We start from the raw sequence: 21,273 nt of genomic DNA on the forward strand, positions 1-21,273 counted from the left end.
TCTTTCAAGTTAAAATGGTGATACTTGAAAATGATGATGTGTGGTAGTTGAGCTTGCAATTCAGTCTCAAAAGTGATTTTTCTCTAGATAACCTTCATGTTTTGGTATGCAAAAGAAGTGTTTTGTGTTTTTCCCATCTTATGATAAGAATAGTTAAAATATCCATACTTAAGAGGTGAGATTTGGTAAAACGAATGTGTACTGCTTTATCAAGAGCATTCTTTAAAACATTTTTTTCCTTTTTACTGTATGTGTTAGTTAGAAATACGATGATTACTGATATAGTACGGTGCCAACTGCTTTGTTTTATGCTAAGGCGGCAGTAGCAGCTTTACCCACCATTGCATTTTGTGGAATTACTGCAAATATCCAACACAAATAAAGTCTGAGTAATATCAAAATATTTTTGACTGTACACACTCCTGAAAAAGTCCTAGGGGGAACTTTGAGACGCTGTGGACCACACTTTGAAAACAATTGCTTTACACTGCTTTCTTCTTGAAAGAGATTTATTTATGTGTTGCTCGTTATAAATTCAGCTAAATAATGGAAAATAATGAAAATATTTATATTTCTGCTTTTAAAAAATACTAAAGAAGTATCTTGTCCTTTATACTCTATTGGTAAGGTATAGCCTTTAAGTTTTGAAATTAAATTAAGTTTAATAAAATAATGACCTTATGTTCATACTAGAATTACTAATCATTTTAAGTTGGCTTTGAATTATATGGCAAGCAATTAGTTGTAGTTTCATGATAAAGTTATTAGTTCAGGGTTAAATGTGAAATTTTAAATGGCAGTTGTTCAATAAAATAACATTTCTCAAAGATGCTTATAGTATTTTAGAGTAAATTATTTAATAATTCCCCATAATACAGCATGGTAAGGCATTTCCTAATATAATCAGTGAAATAACTTCATTAATATGTATATTATTTAGTATAATAATCAGCACACTTCTGTGACCCTGAATGCTGTTTGATATTTTCTTAATTTAAAAATTGGTTTTGTTGGGTTTCGGAATCTGAGCATTTTTCTTTGTAAAACATTTTATAGGGCAAAACTTTGACAGCCATTGCAGTGATTCTTACCAACTTTCATGATGGCAGGTCTCTTCCTGTTGAAAGAATTAAGAAAAATCAACTGAAGAAGGTAAAGTATTAGTGTGTTTTTTCTAAACTCTCTGGTTTATTGCATAACTTAAATTTTGTCATTAAAAAATTATTGGTAAAAAGTTGATAATACCCAGTTTTTAGAGGTATGATGAATGGCCTTGTATATTGCTGATGAGAGTGAAAGTTGATACTACATTTTGAAGTCAGTTTGGTAATATGTATCAGAAGCATTAAAAGCATTTATAATCTTTGACTCAATAATGCCATTTCAAAAAAACTGTCTGAAGAAATTATCAGAAATGTATTTATTCCAAAGAGGAAAATACAGCTTTATTGCCCCAGCATTATTTTAAAGGCAGAAAAGCAGTACTTTTCAACAAGATGATAATTAACTTATTATCAAACTATAAACTCCTATTTTTGAAGAATACTTTCATAATCTTTTTTTTTAGTTAAAAAAAGAGGCCAGGTACATCTTGTATAGAATTTGAATCTTCATTTGTAAATACATATTTGTATATGTGTTAAGTGTAGTCACACATACTGTATGTGCCAAAAGGTTAATAGTGATAATTCTGTCCTATTGATGAGCGTATGGGTGACTGTTCTTCATATTTAACTTATGTATGTTTTTAGATATAGAATATATACACATAATATATTTATATTCAGAACCACTTCAGTATTCTTGCCTTGAGAAACCTCTGAACAGTATGAAAAGCCAAAAAGATAGGACACTGAAAGATGAACGCCCCAGATCGGTAGGTGCCCAATATGCTACTGGAGATCAATGGAGAAATAACTCCAGAAAGAATGAAGGGATGGAGCCAAAGCAAGAACAACACTCAGTTGTGGATGTGACTGGTGATAGAAGCAAGGTCAGATGCTGTAAAGAGCAATATTGCATAGGAACCTGGAATGTTAGGTCCATGAATCAAGGCAAATTGTAAGTGGTCAAATAGGAGGTGGCAAAAGTGAACGTCAACTTTCTAGGAATCAGCAAACTAAGATGGACTAGAATGGGTGAATTAACTCAGATGACCATTATATCTGCTACTGTGGGCAGGAATCCCTTAGAAGAAATAGAGTAGCTATCATAGTCAACAAAAGAGTCCGAAATGCAGTAGTTGGATGCAGTCTCAAAAACGACAGAATGATCTTTGTTCGTTTCCAAGGCAAACCATCACGGTATCACGGTAATCCAAGTCTGTGCCCCAACCAGTAACACTGAAGAAGCTGAAGTTGAATGATTCTATGAAGACCTACAAGACATTCTAGAATTAACACCCAGAAAAGATGTATTTTTCATTATAGGGGTCTGAATGCAAAAGTAGGAAGTCAAGAAACACCTGGAGTAACAGGCAAATTTGGCTTTGGAGTACAGAATGAAGCAGGGCAAAGGCTAATAGAGTTTTCCCAAGAGAACGCACTGGTCATAGCAAACACCCTCTTCCAACAACACAAGAGAAGACTCTAGGCATGAACATCACCAGGTGGTCAACACCGAAATCAGATTGATTATATTCTTTGCAGCCAAAGATGGAGAAACTCTATACAGTCAGCAAAAACAAGACCAGGAGCTGACTCAGATCATGAACTCCTTATTGCCAAATTCAGACTTAAATAGAAGAAAATTGGAAAAACCACTAGACCATTCAGGTATAACCTAAATCAAATCCCTTATGATTATACAGTGGAAGTGAGAAATAAATTTAAGGGACTAGATCTGATAGAGTGCCTGATGAACTATGGATGGAAGTTCGTGACACTGTACAGGAGACAGATCATCCCTAAGAAAAAGAAATGCAAAAAAGCAAAATGGCTGTCTGAAGAGGCCTTACAAATAGCTGTGAAAAGGGAAACGAAAAATGAAGGAGAAAAGGAAAGATATGCTCATTTGAATGCAGAGTTCCAAAGAAAAGCAAGATGAGATAAGAAAGCCTTCCTCTGCAATCAGTGCAAAGAAATAGAGGAAAACAATAGAATGGGAAAGACTAGAGATCTCTTCAAGAAAATTAGAGATATCAAGGGAACATTTCATGCAAAGATGGGCTCAATAAAGAGCAGAAATGGTATGGACCTAAAAGCAGAAGATTAAGAAGAGATGGTAAGAATACACAGAAGAACTGTACAAGAAAGATCTTCACGACCCAGATAATCACGATGGTGTGATCACTCACCTAGAGCCAGACATCCTGGAATGTGAAGTCAAGTGGGCCTTAGGAAGCATCACTACGAACAAAGCTGGTGGAGGTGATGGAATTTGAGTTGAGCTATTTCAATTCCTGAAAGATGATGCTATGAAAGTGCTGCACTCAGTATGCCGTAAATTTGGAAAACTCAGCAGTGGCCACAGGACTGGAAAAGGTCAGTTTTCATTCCAATCCCAAAGAAAGGCATTCCCAAAGAATGCTCAAACTACTGCACAATTGCACTCATCTCATATGTTAGTAAAGTAATGCTCAAAATTCTCCAAGCCAGGCTTCAGCAATATGTGAACGGTGAACTTCCATATGTTCAAGCTGGATTGAGAAAAGGCAGAGGAACCATAGATCAAATTGCCAACATCCGCTGAAACATTGAAAAAGCAAGACAGTTCCAGAAAAACATCTATTTCTGCTTTATTGACTATGCCAAAGCCTTTGACTATGTGAATCACAATAAACTGTGGAAAATTCTGAAAGAGATGGGAATACCAGACCACCTGACCTGCCTCTTGAGAAACCTGTACACAGGTCAGGAAGCAACAGCATAGAACCAGACATGGAACGACAGACTGGTTCCAAATAGGAAAAGGAGTACGTCAAGGCTGTATATTGTCACCCTGCTTATTTAACTTATATGCAGAGTACATCATGAGAAATGCTGGGCTGGAGGAAGCCCAAGCTGGAGTCAAGATTGCCAGGAGAAATTTCAATAACCTCAGATATGCAGATAACACAACCCTTATGGCAGAAAGTGAAGAAGAACTAAAGAGCCTCTTGGTGAAAGTGAAAGAGGAGAGTGAAAAAGTTGGCTTAAAGCACAGCATTTTCTCAATGCTTAGTTTTCTGAACTAAGATCATGGCATCTGGTCTCATCACTTCATGGCAAATTGATGGAAAACAGGGACTGACTATATTTTTTGGGGCTCCAAAATCACTGCAGATGGTGATTGCAGCCATGAAATTAAAAGATGCTTACTTCTTGGAAGGAAAGTTATGACCAACCTAGACAGCTTATTAAAAAGCAGACACATTACTTTGTCAACAAAGTTCCGTCTAGTCAAGGCTATGGTTTTTCCCGTGGTCATGTATGGATATGAGAGTTGGATTATAAAGAAAGCTGAGCACCGAAAAATTGATGCTTTTGAACTGTGGTATGGAGAAGACTCTTGAGAGTCCCTTGGACTGCAAGGAGGTCCAACCAGTCCATCCTAAAGGTGATCAGTCCTGATGTTGAAACTGAAACTCCAATACTTTGGCCACTTGATGCAAAGAGCTGACTCATGTGAAAAGTCCTTGATGCTGGGAAAGATTGAGGGCAGGAGGAGAAGGGGATGACAGGATGAGATGGTTGGATGGCATCACCACCTCAATGGACATGAGTTTGGGTAAACTCTGATAGTTGGTGATGGACAGGGAGGCCTGGCGTGCTGTGATTCGTGGGGTCGCAAAGAGTCGGACACAACTGGGCGACTGAAGTGAAGTGAAGAATTAATAAAGAATTCATTTTACAAGGAAAATAAGCGCTATTAGAATGAAATGATCGTTCTTCATTCTCAGCTGAAAGTCTAAAGTATTTAAAATAGGAAATAATTTAAGTACAAGTATATGCAAAATATTTTTTTTGGACTTTTATCTGCTGCTGTTCTTCTGATTTTTTAGTTTTCAAAGATGCTGCATATCAGTTTCCTGCTGCTGTTTATTCATTTTCTATTTTCTTAATTTATAAACTTAGTTGCATTTCCTTCTTTATATTTTTATTGGGAGTTTAACTGTGTTAATAACATGTAGGATTCAGCCCCCTACCCTGAATATTCCAGTGCTTTTTCCTTTGTTCCCCCCCCTACATTTTAGTTATTAAAACTGAAAAATAGTACCTAAGACTACTTAGAACTTCATTGTTAATTACCAGTTTAACAGGCATTCTTTTTTCCCTTAAGATCAGCCATGCATTTAACGTGTTATATAGGAGAAAGGCTTTAGGATATTTCGTTTGCTACATTAGTTGAAATTGAGACTGAAAATGTGATTTCCAGCCAGGCATTTACTGCAATAGAAATTTCATTATGTCAAATAGATTTGGATATTGCGAGCTTAGAGTGAAATATTATTAGATTCCATGAGATTGGTGCATAGTATTTGATTGGTTAAACTTTTTATGTGCATTTTTTGAACTTCATGAAGAAAAGACTTGCTGAGCAAAGTCATTTAATGTGAAAAGAATAATGTAAAAGACATCCTTCACTTTTTAGATAAATTTTTAAATTATTTCTGCATGCTATTTAATATAAGTGATTGTGCTGATTACTAAGGAAGACTGGGTAGGGTGTCTGACTAAAGACATTTTTAACATCTGCTTCTTGGAGCTCATGCTTTTCAAAATTAATTATCTAATTTCTAGTTATATATCTCTAAAAATGGTATATCTTGGATTTTTAATCTATTTAGACTCATACTGTTGGAAGGGGATGGATTTTCTTTTCAGGCACATTTTTAGAGAAATGTAAACTTTCGTGGGATTTTACAAAATGTTTAAAATTGTCTTTTAAAAAGCTAAAATAAAATATCTTTTATTGGCCTTAATTCTGGGCAAAAATTACATTGTACTCCTGCTATCCAATCTTGAAACCACTGTGAGGTTTTGATTCAAAGTAATGATCTTCCTTTCACAATATTACCTACCTTTCTTTTTAAACTGAAAAGATTAATTTAATTAAACCCAATTTTATCTGTCATTCCTTCATACAGAATCAAGTCTAGAGATAAGATTGGAGGAACCCTGCCCTAGTATACTCAATTGAAGATACTTTCACAGAGAAGTATAAAAGTTTGCTTTTATAGAAGTTCTTGTGCTCACATAGATACATTTTTGAAACAAACAGGAAGGGAAAAGAACAGAGTTGGCAGGAAAACCCCTGATAGAGCAAGGGAGGAGGCACTCTGATACCTGACTGTTAGATCTACCCACTTTAGGAATTACAGAGAAAAAAGGATGTCAGTGGCAGCTTAGCCTCACTGTAGATCTGTTATCTATTGAGAAGGGACTCTTGGTTTCATAGTTTCTAGTGTTAGAATTCCTTTTAATTCTGAAGTAAATGCCATATGTGACTGTTTCTCATGGTAATATGCCATTTATAATTGAAGTTTGCCTTTTGTATTTCTTTTGAAAAGGTTGAGACAGACTAGTTTTCTTTTCTTAGATACCTGTTAAAATTTTTTTTCTTCAATTTGTACATTTTTCCTCTTAATGTACCTCCTTACATTGGTCCAGAACAGGGTAGCCATTTAAGTAGTCTTTATTGTGTAAAGTAAAGCAGTATAAAATAGGATATATTTTTAAGTTTACTTAAAACTGACAGCAATACTATGTAAAAAGTATGCCTTTTCTTCTAGGAATGTAATGTTTATGATGAATCTATGGAACTTGGAGGAAACAATACCAGTGAAAAGGCAGCTGGACTCATCAAAGGTAAACCTTAAGCTTGAACATGACCCCATAGATTTTTTCAATTTAATGATATAATTCCACCTCTGGCTTTAGTACTGTACAAAAATTTCAGATGTTTTTTTTCTAAGAATCTCGTGAAAGCTGGTAGTCAAGAAAAATTTCATGAAGGAGGCCATGATGAAACTGGGTGGTAACACATTAAAGAAGCTGAGGAAGAACATTTTTGGTTGAGGAAAAAAGCCCCAGGAAAGGGCAGCTAACAGCAAAACAGAACAGTATCTTGCTCTGGGACCTCAGGATAGTTTGTGGTATTTTAATGTAAATAAATAACTGAATATGAATAAATAGGCACGAATAGCAGCAGATTAAGATAGATAGGTTAGAGCCAAATTAGAGCAGAAATGAAAAGGGATCTGTGGATTTAGCAGTTACATGGCTGCATTTAGCAGTTAGTGAATTTCATAAAATTAATTTCTGAAGATTGGTTAGAGCAGAGCAAGACGGAAAATGTTTTAAAATAAGACTAGTAAAAAAAATAAAAATAAAATAAGACTAGTAGATGAAGAAATAAAAGTAACATCTGTGTTCTGTGATGAATTTTGCTATGTTTGAGACAGGAAAAATAGTTGGAGAGAGAGGCAGAATGAGGGCTTCGTGGTGGGGGCAGGGTTTAGGAAAAAAATTGGTATGTAATGGAAAGAATAATTTGTTGGCCTTTGGGAGGAAATGTGATCAAGAAAATAGGTAGATGAGTTAGCATTAGAAGGAAAGGAAATGATGCTGAGGAGAAATATAGTTAATTGAGAGAATTAAAAAAATTTTAAAAAGGAAAATTGATTAATTTATAGAAGATGACATCTGATTTTCTTTATAAAGTGAAGTAGGTCATCTGCTGGGAGTAAAAGGAGTTTAAAATCTCGGCAGAGGATCCAGTGTATGATAGTATAGCTATTCCAGGTGAGTGGGTAGGGAGGCGCTGTGATAGGTAGAAGAGTTGCTAAGTGATGCAGGGTTGACAACTGAGATTGGAAAGTGTACACTTATTATACCACTTGTTTATTGTTCATTTTTTTCTGCAGCAGCTCTCAGCTGTCTTAGTATAGCAGGAAATACAGTCAGTGTAAGGACTGACTGGATGACTACAGGGGAAATGACTAGGTTACAAAAGAGCTGAAGGTACTTTTATGAGAAAATACTAGATCAGGAAACTGTAGCTATTGAGCTAGAAAACCAATGTTTTAAGAAAGATGCTTCTTGTCTGAGACAGTTTACTGATACTCTTTATCCTTTTCTTTGAAGTGGAAGGATCCAGATGTAGTGGAGAACCTGGTATTTCAGATGTCAAGGGAAAGAATAAATATCCCAAGTCAGAATTCCCTAGCTCCCGCCCCAAAAGGTAAACACTATTATGGTTTGATTTCATGTAATATGTTTAAACTCTTTCTCTATTTTCTTACATATAGAAGAAAGATATAACCATTATCTCCACAGCATAGTTCTTTCAAATACATTCTTTAATTTGAAACTGCTAAAATCATTGTGACTTAGGGAGGTAGACTGTTCTCATTTTATAGGTTAAAAGGTAACATTATTATATAAAAGAAGTAATTGGTAATTTTTAATAATCACTATCTTTCTATCATTTTCCTGTTTCTTTTACATAGGAACTGAGATCTCACTTTTGGGTTTTTTGTCTTCATTGAGACTTTAGAATAGTTTTCTTTGTAAATTTAAGGAGTTGAGAACTGATGTATATTTATTGGACGACTTGACAAAAGCACTCTTTGCTCATCTGAGTTGTTTCTCAATTTACCTCTAGTAGAAATAAAACATGATAAAGTTGTTTATGGACAGTATTATATTAATGTAGACTGGAAGGAGAATTTGAATAAAACCCATGCTGCCCCTCTGATTTCCACTTGAGTTGTTAAGTTTATAAATTTTATTTATTCTCTGAGGTAGATCTAAATACTTGGCTTTTGTGTTTTGTTGTTCACCGTTGATACCTGCAGGTGTGACCTCAAATCTGAGTTCCTCTTAGCTATTCTATTTGAAATAGAGATTTCAAATCTGGGACTTTGTTAATTTTTCTATCTTTAATACCTGTCTGAGCTGAGTATAAAACCAGGACTCATCCATTTCCCATTTATCTAGATCTCAGATCTTACATAACTCTGAACTGACCATGAGTCTGGGTCACAGAGCACTGTCCACTGGACCAGATTAAGTTCAAGGGTGTGGGAATAATGATGACATGGGAAAAACAACCAACACACAAACTATTAATAAATATATACTTACTGTGCAGCAGGGGCATTTTAGAGGCTTTACATGTGCTCACACATTTTATCGTACAGAGCAAATTGTATCTTTATTCCTAATTTCCAAGGAAACTGAAACTGAAACTTAGAAGAATATTAGGTAATTTGCCAAAAGTCACATAGCAAGTAAATGGTGGAATGGAGCTTTGAATCTAGGCAGTCTCATTCCACAGTCCTTTGTTTCTAGGCACTTAAACATAGTACTGTACTACTTCTACACAGAATTTATAGAAGTTTTCATTATGAAAGAATTATATTTTTGCCTCTTAGCTGCTTACCTTATATTGGAGGGTTTTCTTTGATAATCAGAATCACTTCTTTTTTGTTCTATTTTTATACAAGTGTTTTAATTAAATTACCAAATACTGAATAAAGTGTTGAAGAGATTACTATTCTAGAATTGTTTACTTTCTCAAATTTATTTTAATAATCATGATACTGCATTTTGTACAGTTAAATGCATCTGGCTATGAAAGCAAAATGCTTTTAGCAAATTTGGCTTTCATTTGTCAAATAAAATTTTTTTTCCCTTGAAGTTTTCTCAAAAAATAAACCAGGGTAAGACAAAAGCATTTGTGCTACATTTATTAAACATAGATTTTATATCCCATTTTGCTTTGGGTTGATAAGAAAATTGTGTATACTTAATCTTAGGAGAAAACCTGCTGTACCGTACACTGAAAGTAGTGATTCAGAGGAAGTGGAACCAAGTGAATTGCCACAGAAAATGAAAGGTAATATGAAATGAGTTTGATCTGATACTGTGTCCTATATTTTAATTTTCTAGTGTGACCACGTTATATTTGGTTTTGTTTTTAGGCAAACTGAAAAGAACACAATCAGAGACTAAAGTCAGAGTAAAAGGTATGTTTATACATCTCAATATCCCCTATCTACACTTAAAGATGATTTAAGTAAAGGCTCATTGATTTGTATCTGTCTAGCTTGGAATTCTTTAGTAATAGGTCTTAAACTTGACTACTTTTTACATTTGAACTATTTATGGAGCTTACCAAGGTGTTAAATGAATGAAGCAAATTGAAAGAATAGTTTCAAATGAAAATCTAAGAGAAAATATTTAAACCAGCTTTAGACAAAACAAAAATCTTTCTGCTACTTATAAAATGACTTCAATAAAACTTGTTTTGTATAAGTATAAATTGTAGTAGCAGAAGCAGGGTGAGACTACCTTTTTGTCAATATAGCTCAGCTGTTATTTAGCATTATACAAATCTACAAACGTTGAGTATCTTTACTTTTTCCTTTGTCTTTAAAACATTACTTTACTTTGTTTATCTCCTAATCTGATTGTATCATATTCCTAAGTTAAGAAATTGTGTTGCATTTGGAAAATAACTCATCACCATTTGACTGATCTGAAAATTGGGCAGCATCTTCATGAAAAGTTAAACGCCTGTTTCATTGACAGTCTTCTCCTTTCGCCTGGGAGCTGAATCACTCTGCATTTGACTGCTTCTGCTTTCTGATTTCTTCCTTAGGAGATGCTTCAATTTATCCTGAATGACTATTTCTTCTCTGAGCTAGAAAGATGCTCAGTGTCAAAAGAGGCAGTTTTGGTTACTAGAAATTATTTTATATTTATTTAATAATACAAACTCTTGAGAGTGTGTAAGTGGTATTATGTTTCCTATCCTTAGAAAGTTATCTGTCCTTAAGTACAGGAGAGAAATAGTTTTCATTTATCTTAATGATTCTGTGGTTTGTACTTCAGCAGGATCTTCTAAGGTTCAAGAGGATGCAGAATTTGCTTGTGCACTCACTTCATCTACCCCTGCAACAAAAAAGAAAATGTTGAAAAGGGGTAAGTAAATCTGCTTTTGTTTGGTTTATTTTTTCTGTTTTTCAAATAAAAAATTTTTAAATGACAAAAGTATAAAATCATATTACAAGAAAAAAGTAGAGAAAAAAAGATAATCTCATTTTTAAAAGTACAATTTTATCTGTTTTCCTATTCTATTTGTTTTAGTTCGGTCAAAAATATGGACAGAGGTCTCTTACAAATCTGAGTAGCAGAGATATTGTTTCTAGTAAAGGCACAGAGCAATTTATGGCTGCTTTAAAACTTAATTAAATTTGGATTACTTAGAATTGTAAATATTTATTATTGGTATGAGAAGAATTTGTTTTTCAATTAAAAATGTGAGTGATATTTATTATTACTTTATAATTTGTAATTCATAGGAAAATGACACTGCTTAAGAGTCTAAATATTTGAAATGGAAAGAGATTGGACTGTGGTTAAGGTGATCTAACAAATTATTTTATATCTGTACCTTGGTATTTTCTATTTTACATAATTGAAGATGCAGCAGACAAGTCTATTTTCATGAGGTTTATGTCTAATGATGAGGTGGAAACATGAAATAAACATGTAAACATAATTTAAAATGTTTTTAATTTATTTTTTATTTAAGTGTAGTTGCTTTACAGTATCATATGTTACAGGTGTACAGTTTTGAAAGGTACTACTCCACTTATAGTTATTATAAAATATTGGCTATATTCCCCTTGTTGTACAATATATCCTTGTAGCTTATACCTAATATTTTGTACTTCCCTACCTCTCCTTTGCCCCTCCCCTATTCCTGCTCTCCACTGATGACCACTAGTTCTCTATATCTGAGAGTCTACTTTTCTGTTATATTCACTAGTGTGTTTTATTTTTTAGGTTCTCCTTGTAAGTGATATCATAAAATATTTGTCTTCTCTGACTTATTTCATTTAGCATAATGCTCTTCAAGTCCAGTCATGTTGTTTCAAATAGTAAAATTTAATTTTTGAAAATATTACTTGTTTTATTTATTTTTGTCGTTCAGTCACTCAGTTGTGTCCGATTCTTTGAGTCCCCATGGACCACAGCATGCCAGGCTGCCCTGTCCTTCATTATCTCCTGGAGCCCAAACTCATGTCCATTGAGTTGGTGATGCCATCCAACCATCTCATCCTCTGTCATTCCCTTCTTCTCATACCTTCAGTCTTTCCCAGCATCAGGGTCTTTTCCAAGGAGTCGGCTCTTTGCATCAGGTGGCCACAGTTTTGAAATTTCAGCATTTGTCCTTCCATTGAATATTCAGAGTTAATTTCCTTTAGGATTGACTAGTTTGATCTCCTTGCTGCCCAAGGAACTCTCAGTCTTCTTCATCGCCACAGTTCCAAAGCATCCTTCTTTGGTGCCCAGCCTTCTTTATGGTCCAACTCACACACGTCCATGACTACTGGAAAAACCATAGCGTTGACAAGATGGACCTTTGTCAGCAAAGTGATGTCTTTGCTTTTTTACTACGCTGTCTAGGTTTTTCATAGGTTTTCTTCCAAGGAGCAAGAGTCTTTTAATTTCGTGGCTGCAGTCACCATCTGCAATAATTTTGGAGAGCAAGAAAATAGTCTATCACTATTTCTATTGTTTCCCATCTATTTGCCATGAACTGATGGGACCGGATACCATGATCTTCGTTTTTTGATTGTTGAGTTTTTAAGACAACTTTCTCACTCTTCTCTTTTACCTTTATCAAGAGGCTCTTTAGTTCCTCTTCACTTTCTGCCATTATTTGTTTTTAACTTTTCCTTTTGTTTTTAACTTTTTAAAAGTTAAACTTTTTAAAAGTTTTTAACTTTTGCTTTTGTTAGCTTGTGAAATCTTAGTTCCCAGACTCGGGATTGAATGTGGGCCTTAGCAGTGAAAGTGCTGAGTTCTAACCACTGGACCACCAGTGAATTCACCAAATTTCATTCCTTTTTAATGACTGAGTAATATTCGAGTGTGTGTGTGTGTGTGTGTGTGTGTGTGTGTGAGACATCTTTTATTTCCATTCATCTGCTGATGGACACTTAGGTTGCTCTATATCTTGGCAGTTGTAAGTAATGCCGCTGGGAACATTGGGGTGAGTGTGTTGTTTTAGAATTAGTGTTTTTATCTTTTTGTTTATACCCAAGTGTAGAATTGCTGAGTCATGTGGTTCCTTGAGAAACTACCTTACTGTTTTTCATAGTTGCTGTACCAGTTTTTATTTCCACTAATAGTATCTGAGGGTTCCATTTTCTCTACAGCCTCACTCACATTTGTTATTTGTATTCTTTTTGATGATAGCCATTCTGATAGGTGTGAGGTATTTGATACCTCATTGTGGTTTTGATTTGCATTGATGTTGAGCATATTTTCATGTGCCTGTTGGCCATCTATATTTCCTCTCTGGAACAATGTCTATTCAGGTCTTCTGCCCATTTTTTAATTGGGTTGTTTGTGTTTTTGATGTTGAGTTATATGAGCTGATTGTATATGTTGTATATTAATCCCTTATTAGTCATATTATTTGCAAATATATCCTCCCATTTAGTAGGCCGCCCATTTAGCTTATTTGTTTTGTCAGTGGTTTCCTTTGCTGTGTGAAAGATTTTAGGTTTAATTAGGTCCCATTTGTTTATCTTTGCTTTTATTTTCTTTAGGAGATGGTTCCAAAAAATATTGCAGTGATTCATATCAAAGAGTGTTCTGTTTTCCTGTAGGATTTTTATAATATCTGGCCTTACATTTAGGTCTTTAGTCTATTTAGAGTTTATTTTCATACGTGGTGTTAGAGAATGTTCTACTTTCATTTTTTTACATGTAGCTGTCCAGTTTTCAAATCACCGCTTATTGAAGAGGCTGTTTTCCATTGTATAGTCTTGTCTTTTCTGTTGTAGGTTAATTGATGATAAATGTGTTGGTTTATTTCTGAGCTCTGTACTGTTCCATTGTTCTATGTGCCACAGCCATACTGTTCTGATTCTGTAGCTTTGTGGTATAGTTTGAAGTTAGAGAGCATGATTCCTCTAGCTCTGTAACAATCACTGCTACTAAACAGAAAAAGAAAAATGAACCTGTTTACAGGACAGCAATGTAGACGCAGACATAGAGAGCAGACATGTGGACGCAGTGCAAGGAGGAGAGGGTGGGGCGCATGAGAGAGCAGCACTGAAGCATGTACATTGCCCTGTGTACATGCCCTCACCCTTAAACGTGTGCATTGCCCTGTGTACATGCCCTGACCCTTAAACGTGTGCATTGCCCTGTGTACATGCCCTCAGCCTTAAACATGCTCATTGCCCTGTGTACAATCAGATGGCTGGTGGGGGTTTGCCGTATGACACAGGAAGCTCAATTCTGGTTTTGCTGAGACAATCTAGAGGGGTGGGATGGGGTGGGAGGGAGGTGCAAGAGGGAGGGACATATGTATACATGTGCTTGGTTCATGTTGATCTGTGGCAGAAACCAGCATACTATTGTAAAGCAGTTATTCTGCAATTAAAAATAATTAAAAGAAAAGGAAAAAATGAAAAGAAATGAGGACACTTTAAGAGAGTTCTGGGAAAGCACCAATCTCACTAATATTTACACTATAGGAGTCCCAGAAGGAGAAGAGGAAAAGAAAAAGCCTAAGACGTAATAGCTGTGAAAACTTCACTAACCAGGGAAACAGTCATCCAAATTGAGGAACAACTGAGTTCCATACAGGATGAATCCAGGGAGGAACATGCTAAGACACATTGTAATTAAAATGGCAAAATTTAAGATAAAGAGTAAATATTTAATGCAGCAAGGGAAAAGCAGCAAAAAACATACAAGGGAACTCCCTTATCAGTTGATTTTTCAGCAGAAACTCTGCAGGCCAGAAAGGAGTGGCTTGATAAATGTGAAGTAATGAAAGGGAACAGCCTACAACCAAGAATACTCTGCCTAGCAAGAGTCTCCTGAAGATTTGATGGAGAAATCAAAAGCTTTGCAGACAAGCAAAAGATGAAAGGGTTCAGCACTACCAGACAGGTTTACGATTGTTAAAGGAACTTCTCTAGGCAAAAAAGGAAAGGCCACAACTAGCAACAAAATCACAGAAAGAAAAAACTCACCTGTAAAGGGCACACATACAGTTAAAGTAGAAAATCATCCTCATACAAAGCTAGTACGGAGGTTAAAAGACAAAAGTAGTAAAATCATCTATGTCCACAATAAGCAGTTAAGGAATACACAACACAATTAGGTATAAAATATCTCAAAAATAATAATCATAAGGGAGTTTTTAAAATGCATTTGAAATTAAGAGATCTGCAACTTAAAATAATCATGTATGTATAGAGACTATTGTACAAAAACCTCATTAGTTCAGTTCAGTCACTCACTTGTGTCTGACTCTTTGTGACCCATGAACTGCAGCATGCCAGTCTTCCCTATCCATCCCAACTCCCAGAGCTTACTCAAACTCACGTCCAGTGAGTCGGTGATGCCATCCAACCATCTCATCCTCTGTCATCCGCTTTTCCTCCTGCCTTCAATCTTTCCCAGCATTAGGGTCTTTTCCAGTGAGTCAGTCCTTTGCATCAGGTGGCCAAAGTATTGGGGCTTCAACTTCAGCATCAGTCCTTCCAATGAATATTCAGGACTTATTTCCTTTAGATACAAAACCTTATGGTAACTGCAAACCAAAATCTATAAAAAATATACATGCAAAAAAGAAGAAGGAGTGCAAGTATAACACTAAAGAGAGTCATCAAATAATAAGATAACAAAAGAAGGGGAAAAAAGACCTACAAAAGGAAATCCAAAACAACTACCAAAATGGCAGTAAGAAGATAGATATATATCAATAATTATGGACCAGATGTTCCAGTCAAAAGACATAGAATGGGACTTTCCTACTGGGCAGTGGTTAAGACTTTGCCTTCCAATTCAGGGGGTTCAGGTCAATCCCCAGTCAGGGAGCTAAGATCCTACATATTTTGGGGCCAAAAAACCCAAAATGTAAAGCGTAATCATTATTTTAACAGATTCAATAAGGACTTTAAAAATGGGCCTTCCCTGGTAGTTCAGTCAGTAAAGAATCCACCTACAATGCAGGAGACACAAGAGACTCTGGTTTGATCCCTTGGTCAGGAAGATCCCCTGGAGGGGTGCGTGGCCACCCACTCCATTATTCTTACTTAAGAGAATCCCATGGACAGAGGAACCTGATGGGCCATAGTCCATAGGGTGGCAAAGAGTCAGACATGACTGAAGTGACTTAGCGAGCAGCAAACATGAAGAAAATAAAGGAAAATAGTGAAATAAATACTGACCTAAGGTTCCTGGTTAAAAATTGTGAAAGGAGTACATCAAGGCTGTAAGTTATCACCCTGCATATTTAACTTATATGCAGATTACATCCTGCAAAATGCCAGGCTGCATGAAGCACAAACTGGAATCAAGATTTCTGGAGAAGTATCAATAAGCTCAGATGCAGATGACACCACCTTTATGGCAGAAAGCAAAGAGGAACTAAAGACCCTTTTGATGAAGGTGAAAGAGAAGAGTGAAAAAGCTGGCTTAAAACTCAGCATTCAAAAAACAAAGATCATGGCATCTGGTCCCATCACTTCATGGGAAGTAGATGGGGAAATAATGGAAACAGTGACAGACTATTTTCTTGGCTCCAAAATCACTGTGCATGGTGACTGCAGCCATGATATTAAAAGACACTTGCTCCTTGGATGAAAAGCTTTGACAAACCTATACAGTATATTAAAAATTAGAGATATTGCTTTGCCAATAAAGGTCCATCTAGTCAAAGCTATGGTTTTTCCAGTTGTCATGTACAGGATGTGAGAGTTGGTCCATAAGGAAGGCGGAGCACTGAAGAATTGATGCTTTCAAATTGTGGTGTTGGAGAAGACTCTTGAGAGTTCCTTGGACTGCAGGGAGATCCAGCCAGTTAATCCTAAAGGAAATCAGTCCTGAATATTCATTGGAAGGACTGATGCTGAAGTTGAAACTCCACTATTTTGACCACCTGATGGAAAGAGCTGACTTATTGGAAAAGACTCTGATGCTGGGAAAGATTGAAGGCAGGAGGGAAAGGGGATGAGCGAGGACAAGATGGTTGGATGACATCACCGACTCAAAGGACATGAGTTTGAGCAAACTCTGGGAGATGGTAAAGGACAGGGAAGTGTGACGTGCTGCAGTCCCTAGGGTCGCAAAGAGTTGGACACAATTGAGCGACTAAACAACAACAACCTGTTTGAGAAGGTGATATTTGAACTAGCAGAGAAAGATGAGAAAGAGTTAAGTTTTGTCTAAAATCAGAAAATTAGAAATAGAAAATACTTCTTAGATTACTGTTGACCCTGACTTTAGAAATTTTAAGAAATGTGGGACTTCTCTGGCAGTTCAGTGGTTAAGACTCTGTGCTGCTAATGCAGGTAGCAAGGGTTAGATCCCTGATCAGGAAACCAAGATCCAGAAGCTGTGGGGCACAGCCTGCCCCCGCGCCCCAAAACCTCACAGTTTATAGGCGAGGAGCAGGAACACAGTGTGTGGAAGTGTGAATTACCTTGGAGAACAGGTAGGCCGTACAGTGAACCCAGAGATACATGACTTAGAGCTCTTGATACCTGCTGCGAGATGTGAGAAAATAGTTCTATCACATTATATTAGCAACATATTAGAAACAATGTCAGTACTGTCCAGTGGGGAAGTGGAAAATAAAACTGTAGTGTATCCTTCCATAGGCGGTCCTGAGTGTCCTCACGTGGCAGCTGGCCTCTCCCAGAGAGAGTGATCAGAGAGAGGGGCTGACTAGACAGAGGGAGAGAGCATCTGAGTCAGAAGTTGTGTCTTTGATAACAATCTCAGAAGCGATACACGATCATTTCTACCACATCCTGTTGGTCATGTTGTTGTTAAGTCGTTCAGTCGTGTCCGACTCTCTGCGACCCCATGGACTGTAGCTCACCAGGCTCCTCTGTCCATGGGGTTCTCCAGGCAAGGACACTGGAGTGCGTTGGCATTTCCTTCTCCAGGAGATCATATCCACCAACTCTAGTTGAATGTGAAAGGGGGCTATACAAAATTGTGACTTTGGGGAATTAGATACCATTTGGGCCCATCTTGGAGTCTGATACCACATTAACTATAGTATAAATTCAGAAAACTGTATAAAACAAATTTTAATAACTGTGAATAACCTAACAAGTATTAGGAGATGTTCCAGACTTCCTCAATATGCCCTTTCTCAGTCAGTCATCCTCTACATTTCCCATAAACAATCCCTATTCAGATTTTTAGTTGTATAAAGTGGCAAGGTAAAATCTAGTTCCTGTTACTTCATTATGGCTAGAAACAGAAGTTTTTTTGTTTCTTTTTAATTATTTCTAATTTCTCTTCATAGAGGCTTATTTTTGACATATCTTTATTGACTTCATGTATGTTTGAGAAAAAACACTGCTGAAAGATGTGTCACTGATTCATTCTTTCAGGAGCATCTGCAGTGGAGAGTGCAAAGAAAACCGATGTTGAAGATAAACCAAGAACCACACTGATCATCTGTCCACTTTCTGTGTTAAGCAACTGGATGGTAAATCTTCACAGCCCTTTAAAAATATAATTTATATTTGTCTTACACTGTAAAGAGAGTCATTTGTTGGGAGAAATATGGTTGCTCAGCACTTTATAGTTAAATTCAAATAATTGTTAATTGACTTGGGGTCATTTTTACTGAATTGAAATAACTTTTTTCTGAAAATGTATAGTAGAGAAAGAAACATTGTCAGTTGCTGTTGTTAAGATTTGACTTGTACTTCTGCCTCTTTTCTTTCTGTCCCCTGAAGTAGGAAAGGTGTATAATTTAAGACCACATCATATTTATGAACTGTTGACATCTTTTTTTTAAGCACACCACTAATGATAACTTGTTTTTTTAACAGCTTATTACAAACATTTAATGAGCTCTTACGTGCTCAGTTTTTCCTAAACTCTTTTCATAGATTTTCTCAATGAATCCTTACAACTAGTATTCTCATTTTCCAAGTGACTGAATTAAAACACAGAGGAATTAAATAACTTGCCTAAGGTCATCCAGCCGATAAATGATGGAGCAAGGAGATAGTGTCCAGCATTCTGACTCTAGAGCCTGTACTTTCACGGCTGCTGCTGCTGCTGCACTTCAGTCGTGTCCGACTGTGCGACCCCACAGACGGCAGCCCACCAGGCTCCCCCATCCCCGGGATTCTCCAGGCAAGAACACTGGAGTGGGCTGCCATTTCCTCCTCCAATGCATGAAAGTGAAAAGTAAAAGTGAAGTCATTCAGTCATGTCCGAGACTCTTAGCGACCCCATGGACTGCAGCCCACCAGGCTCCTCCATCCCTGGGATTTTCCAGGCAAGAGTACTGGAGTGCTACTTGCCAGAAAATAGACTTTTTTTTTCCTTTGAGATTGCTTTTCTGTTGTAAACCATTACATTGGAATGGAGCCTCTTTTTGTGTAGGAGCAGCTTGGTTCTATTTCAAGCTGCATGTTCTAATGAAATAATGACTGTTAGAAGCATTGTGAACATAAAGACCACTGGATTTGAACTTCCATTCTTGCCACCTGCAAGGTTATCTGCATCTGTCCTCGACTTGCCTCCTTTTTTTTTTTTTTTTAAGGAAAAATAGCTTTATTTTTAAAAGAAATCAAAGGTCTACATGAAAGTATACATGAAAACAGCATCTTTCACTTGAGCCCTAAGCTTGATTGTGCATGCTCCTTATTATATTCCAATGAGATTTTGGAAATCAATTTCAAAGACATTAACATTTATTAACAGATATTGAAGAAAGCTACTGACTTTGAGAGAAAAAAATTCAGTAACTGTTTACCTACCCTGAGATACTCAATCCCACAATATATTTGGGATTATTTGAGCATTTAAAAATTTAACAAAATATTTATCTTTTCATTGCATCTATCAACATGTTAAACTCTTTGACCAGTGTTTTCTGATTCTATCCATAATGGACTTGCCTCCTTTTATCTCAGGCGTGACACAGTTCCTATTCATTGTAAGATCAGTACGTTAGTCTATACATTAGATTCCATCTCTTTCTGCTTTTGCATTTTGTCTGTTATTTTTCCTCTTGGCCTGGTTGTCCAGTCTCTCCATTGACTCTTTCATGAAATGTACTCAGATCCTTTTGATTTTCAAATACTTTCTCTTGATTATGTCTCACGTTTAATGATTATGTCTCATTTTTAAAAGAATGATGGTTGAGTATATAGGGGTAAGAATTAGAATTTTGCAATCTCTGCAAGTTGCTGTCTTCCAAGCCATAGTGACATAACTGTACAGTACTGTAATAAGCAGGCTAGAAGTAACCTTTCCTTCCCGTCTTTGTCTTCAGATGTGGGAAAGAATCCAGTTAGAGGAGTAAGATACCAGTCCCACATACATCACATAATTTTTGGGGGGGTATTCAGGTTGCCTATCCTCCCAGTGGAAAATTAAGTAGTAACTGCTATTTCATTAACGCAGACAGACACACACATACAACCTACCACAGTGACTAGCAACTCAATACTATAGGTGCTCTTTTACCAAAAGAGGTAATTTTCTTTTATGTCAGATCTAATCTCTCCACAAATATTATCCGTTCCATTTCAAGGCTAACGCATTGATTGACTTTTCTCATACTGTTCTCTTTCTCCTTTCCTTTTCCACAAGATTTCTTGATAAAATTCTCTGCATTTTCACCTTTAACGTTTCATGTTTTATCTTCTTTGTATTGTTGCCTTTGCTCTTTCAGATTTCATTCTCTCTTTAGGCCACAGTAAGTCTGGGTTTTGCCCCCATCTTCCTTAGAAACTCTCTGGACTCTCGTCCAAGACTTCATTGTGGCCGTGTCCAATGAATTCCCTTTTTCTTTTCCCCTGTGCTGACTTTGTTTTCCTTTTATTACTTTTTGTTACCTGTTATTTTGTAAATCGTCTTTAACCCTTTTGGTAAATAGAGGGAATGAGCATAAATTACAAATTAAAAAATTAATCTTGTATTTGTTCTTGAAACTTTGATATTCTTTGGTCCTCCACTCAAGGTTTTGTTTGCTGTCTCAGTGACTGTTGTTTTTCTCTACCTCTTCTGTACATCATATGTAGTCTGCCTTTTTTCTCCTAAGGTTTTTTTTTTGGTATTATGAAAATTTGTAATGAGATCCATGTTCAGTTCAGTTCAGTTCGGTCACTCAGTCGTGTCCGACTCTTTGTGACCCCATGAATCACAGCACACCAGGGCTCCCTGTCCATCACAAACTCCCGGCTGGAGTTTACCCAAACCCATGCCCATTGAGTTGGTGATGCCATCCAACCATCTCATCCTCTGTCGTCCCCTTCTCCTCCTGACC

General features: G+C 36.4%; 1 protein-coding gene across 2 annotated transcripts in view; it reads left to right on the forward strand.

Annotated features, from left to right (window-relative positions):
- Positions 1-21,273, forward strand: part of HLTF (helicase like transcription factor) — a 59,315-nt gene that overhangs the window by 17,454 nt on the left and 20,588 nt on the right. Inside the window, exons 8-14 of one of the 2 annotated variants that reach the window (XM_065942945.1) lie at positions 1,057-1,152; positions 6,713-6,788; positions 8,067-8,163; positions 9,743-9,822; positions 9,908-9,952; positions 10,821-10,910; positions 18,374-18,471. In XM_065942945.1, coding sequence (XP_065799017.1) covers positions 1,057-1,152; positions 6,713-6,788; positions 8,067-8,163; positions 9,743-9,822; positions 9,908-9,952; positions 10,821-10,910; positions 18,374-18,471 — 582 coding nt within the window. The remainder of the gene's footprint in view (positions 1-1,056; positions 1,153-6,712; positions 6,789-8,066; positions 8,164-9,742; positions 9,823-9,907; positions 9,953-10,820; positions 10,911-18,373; positions 18,472-21,273) is intronic. The other variant, XM_065942946.1, reaches the window with a different exon arrangement.

The sequence above is a fragment of the Muntiacus reevesi genome, chromosome 8 (assembly GCF_963930625.1).
Source record: "Muntiacus reevesi chromosome 8, mMunRee1.1, whole genome shotgun sequence".
Classification (NCBI taxonomy): Eukaryota; Metazoa; Chordata; class Mammalia; order Artiodactyla; family Cervidae; genus Muntiacus; species Muntiacus reevesi.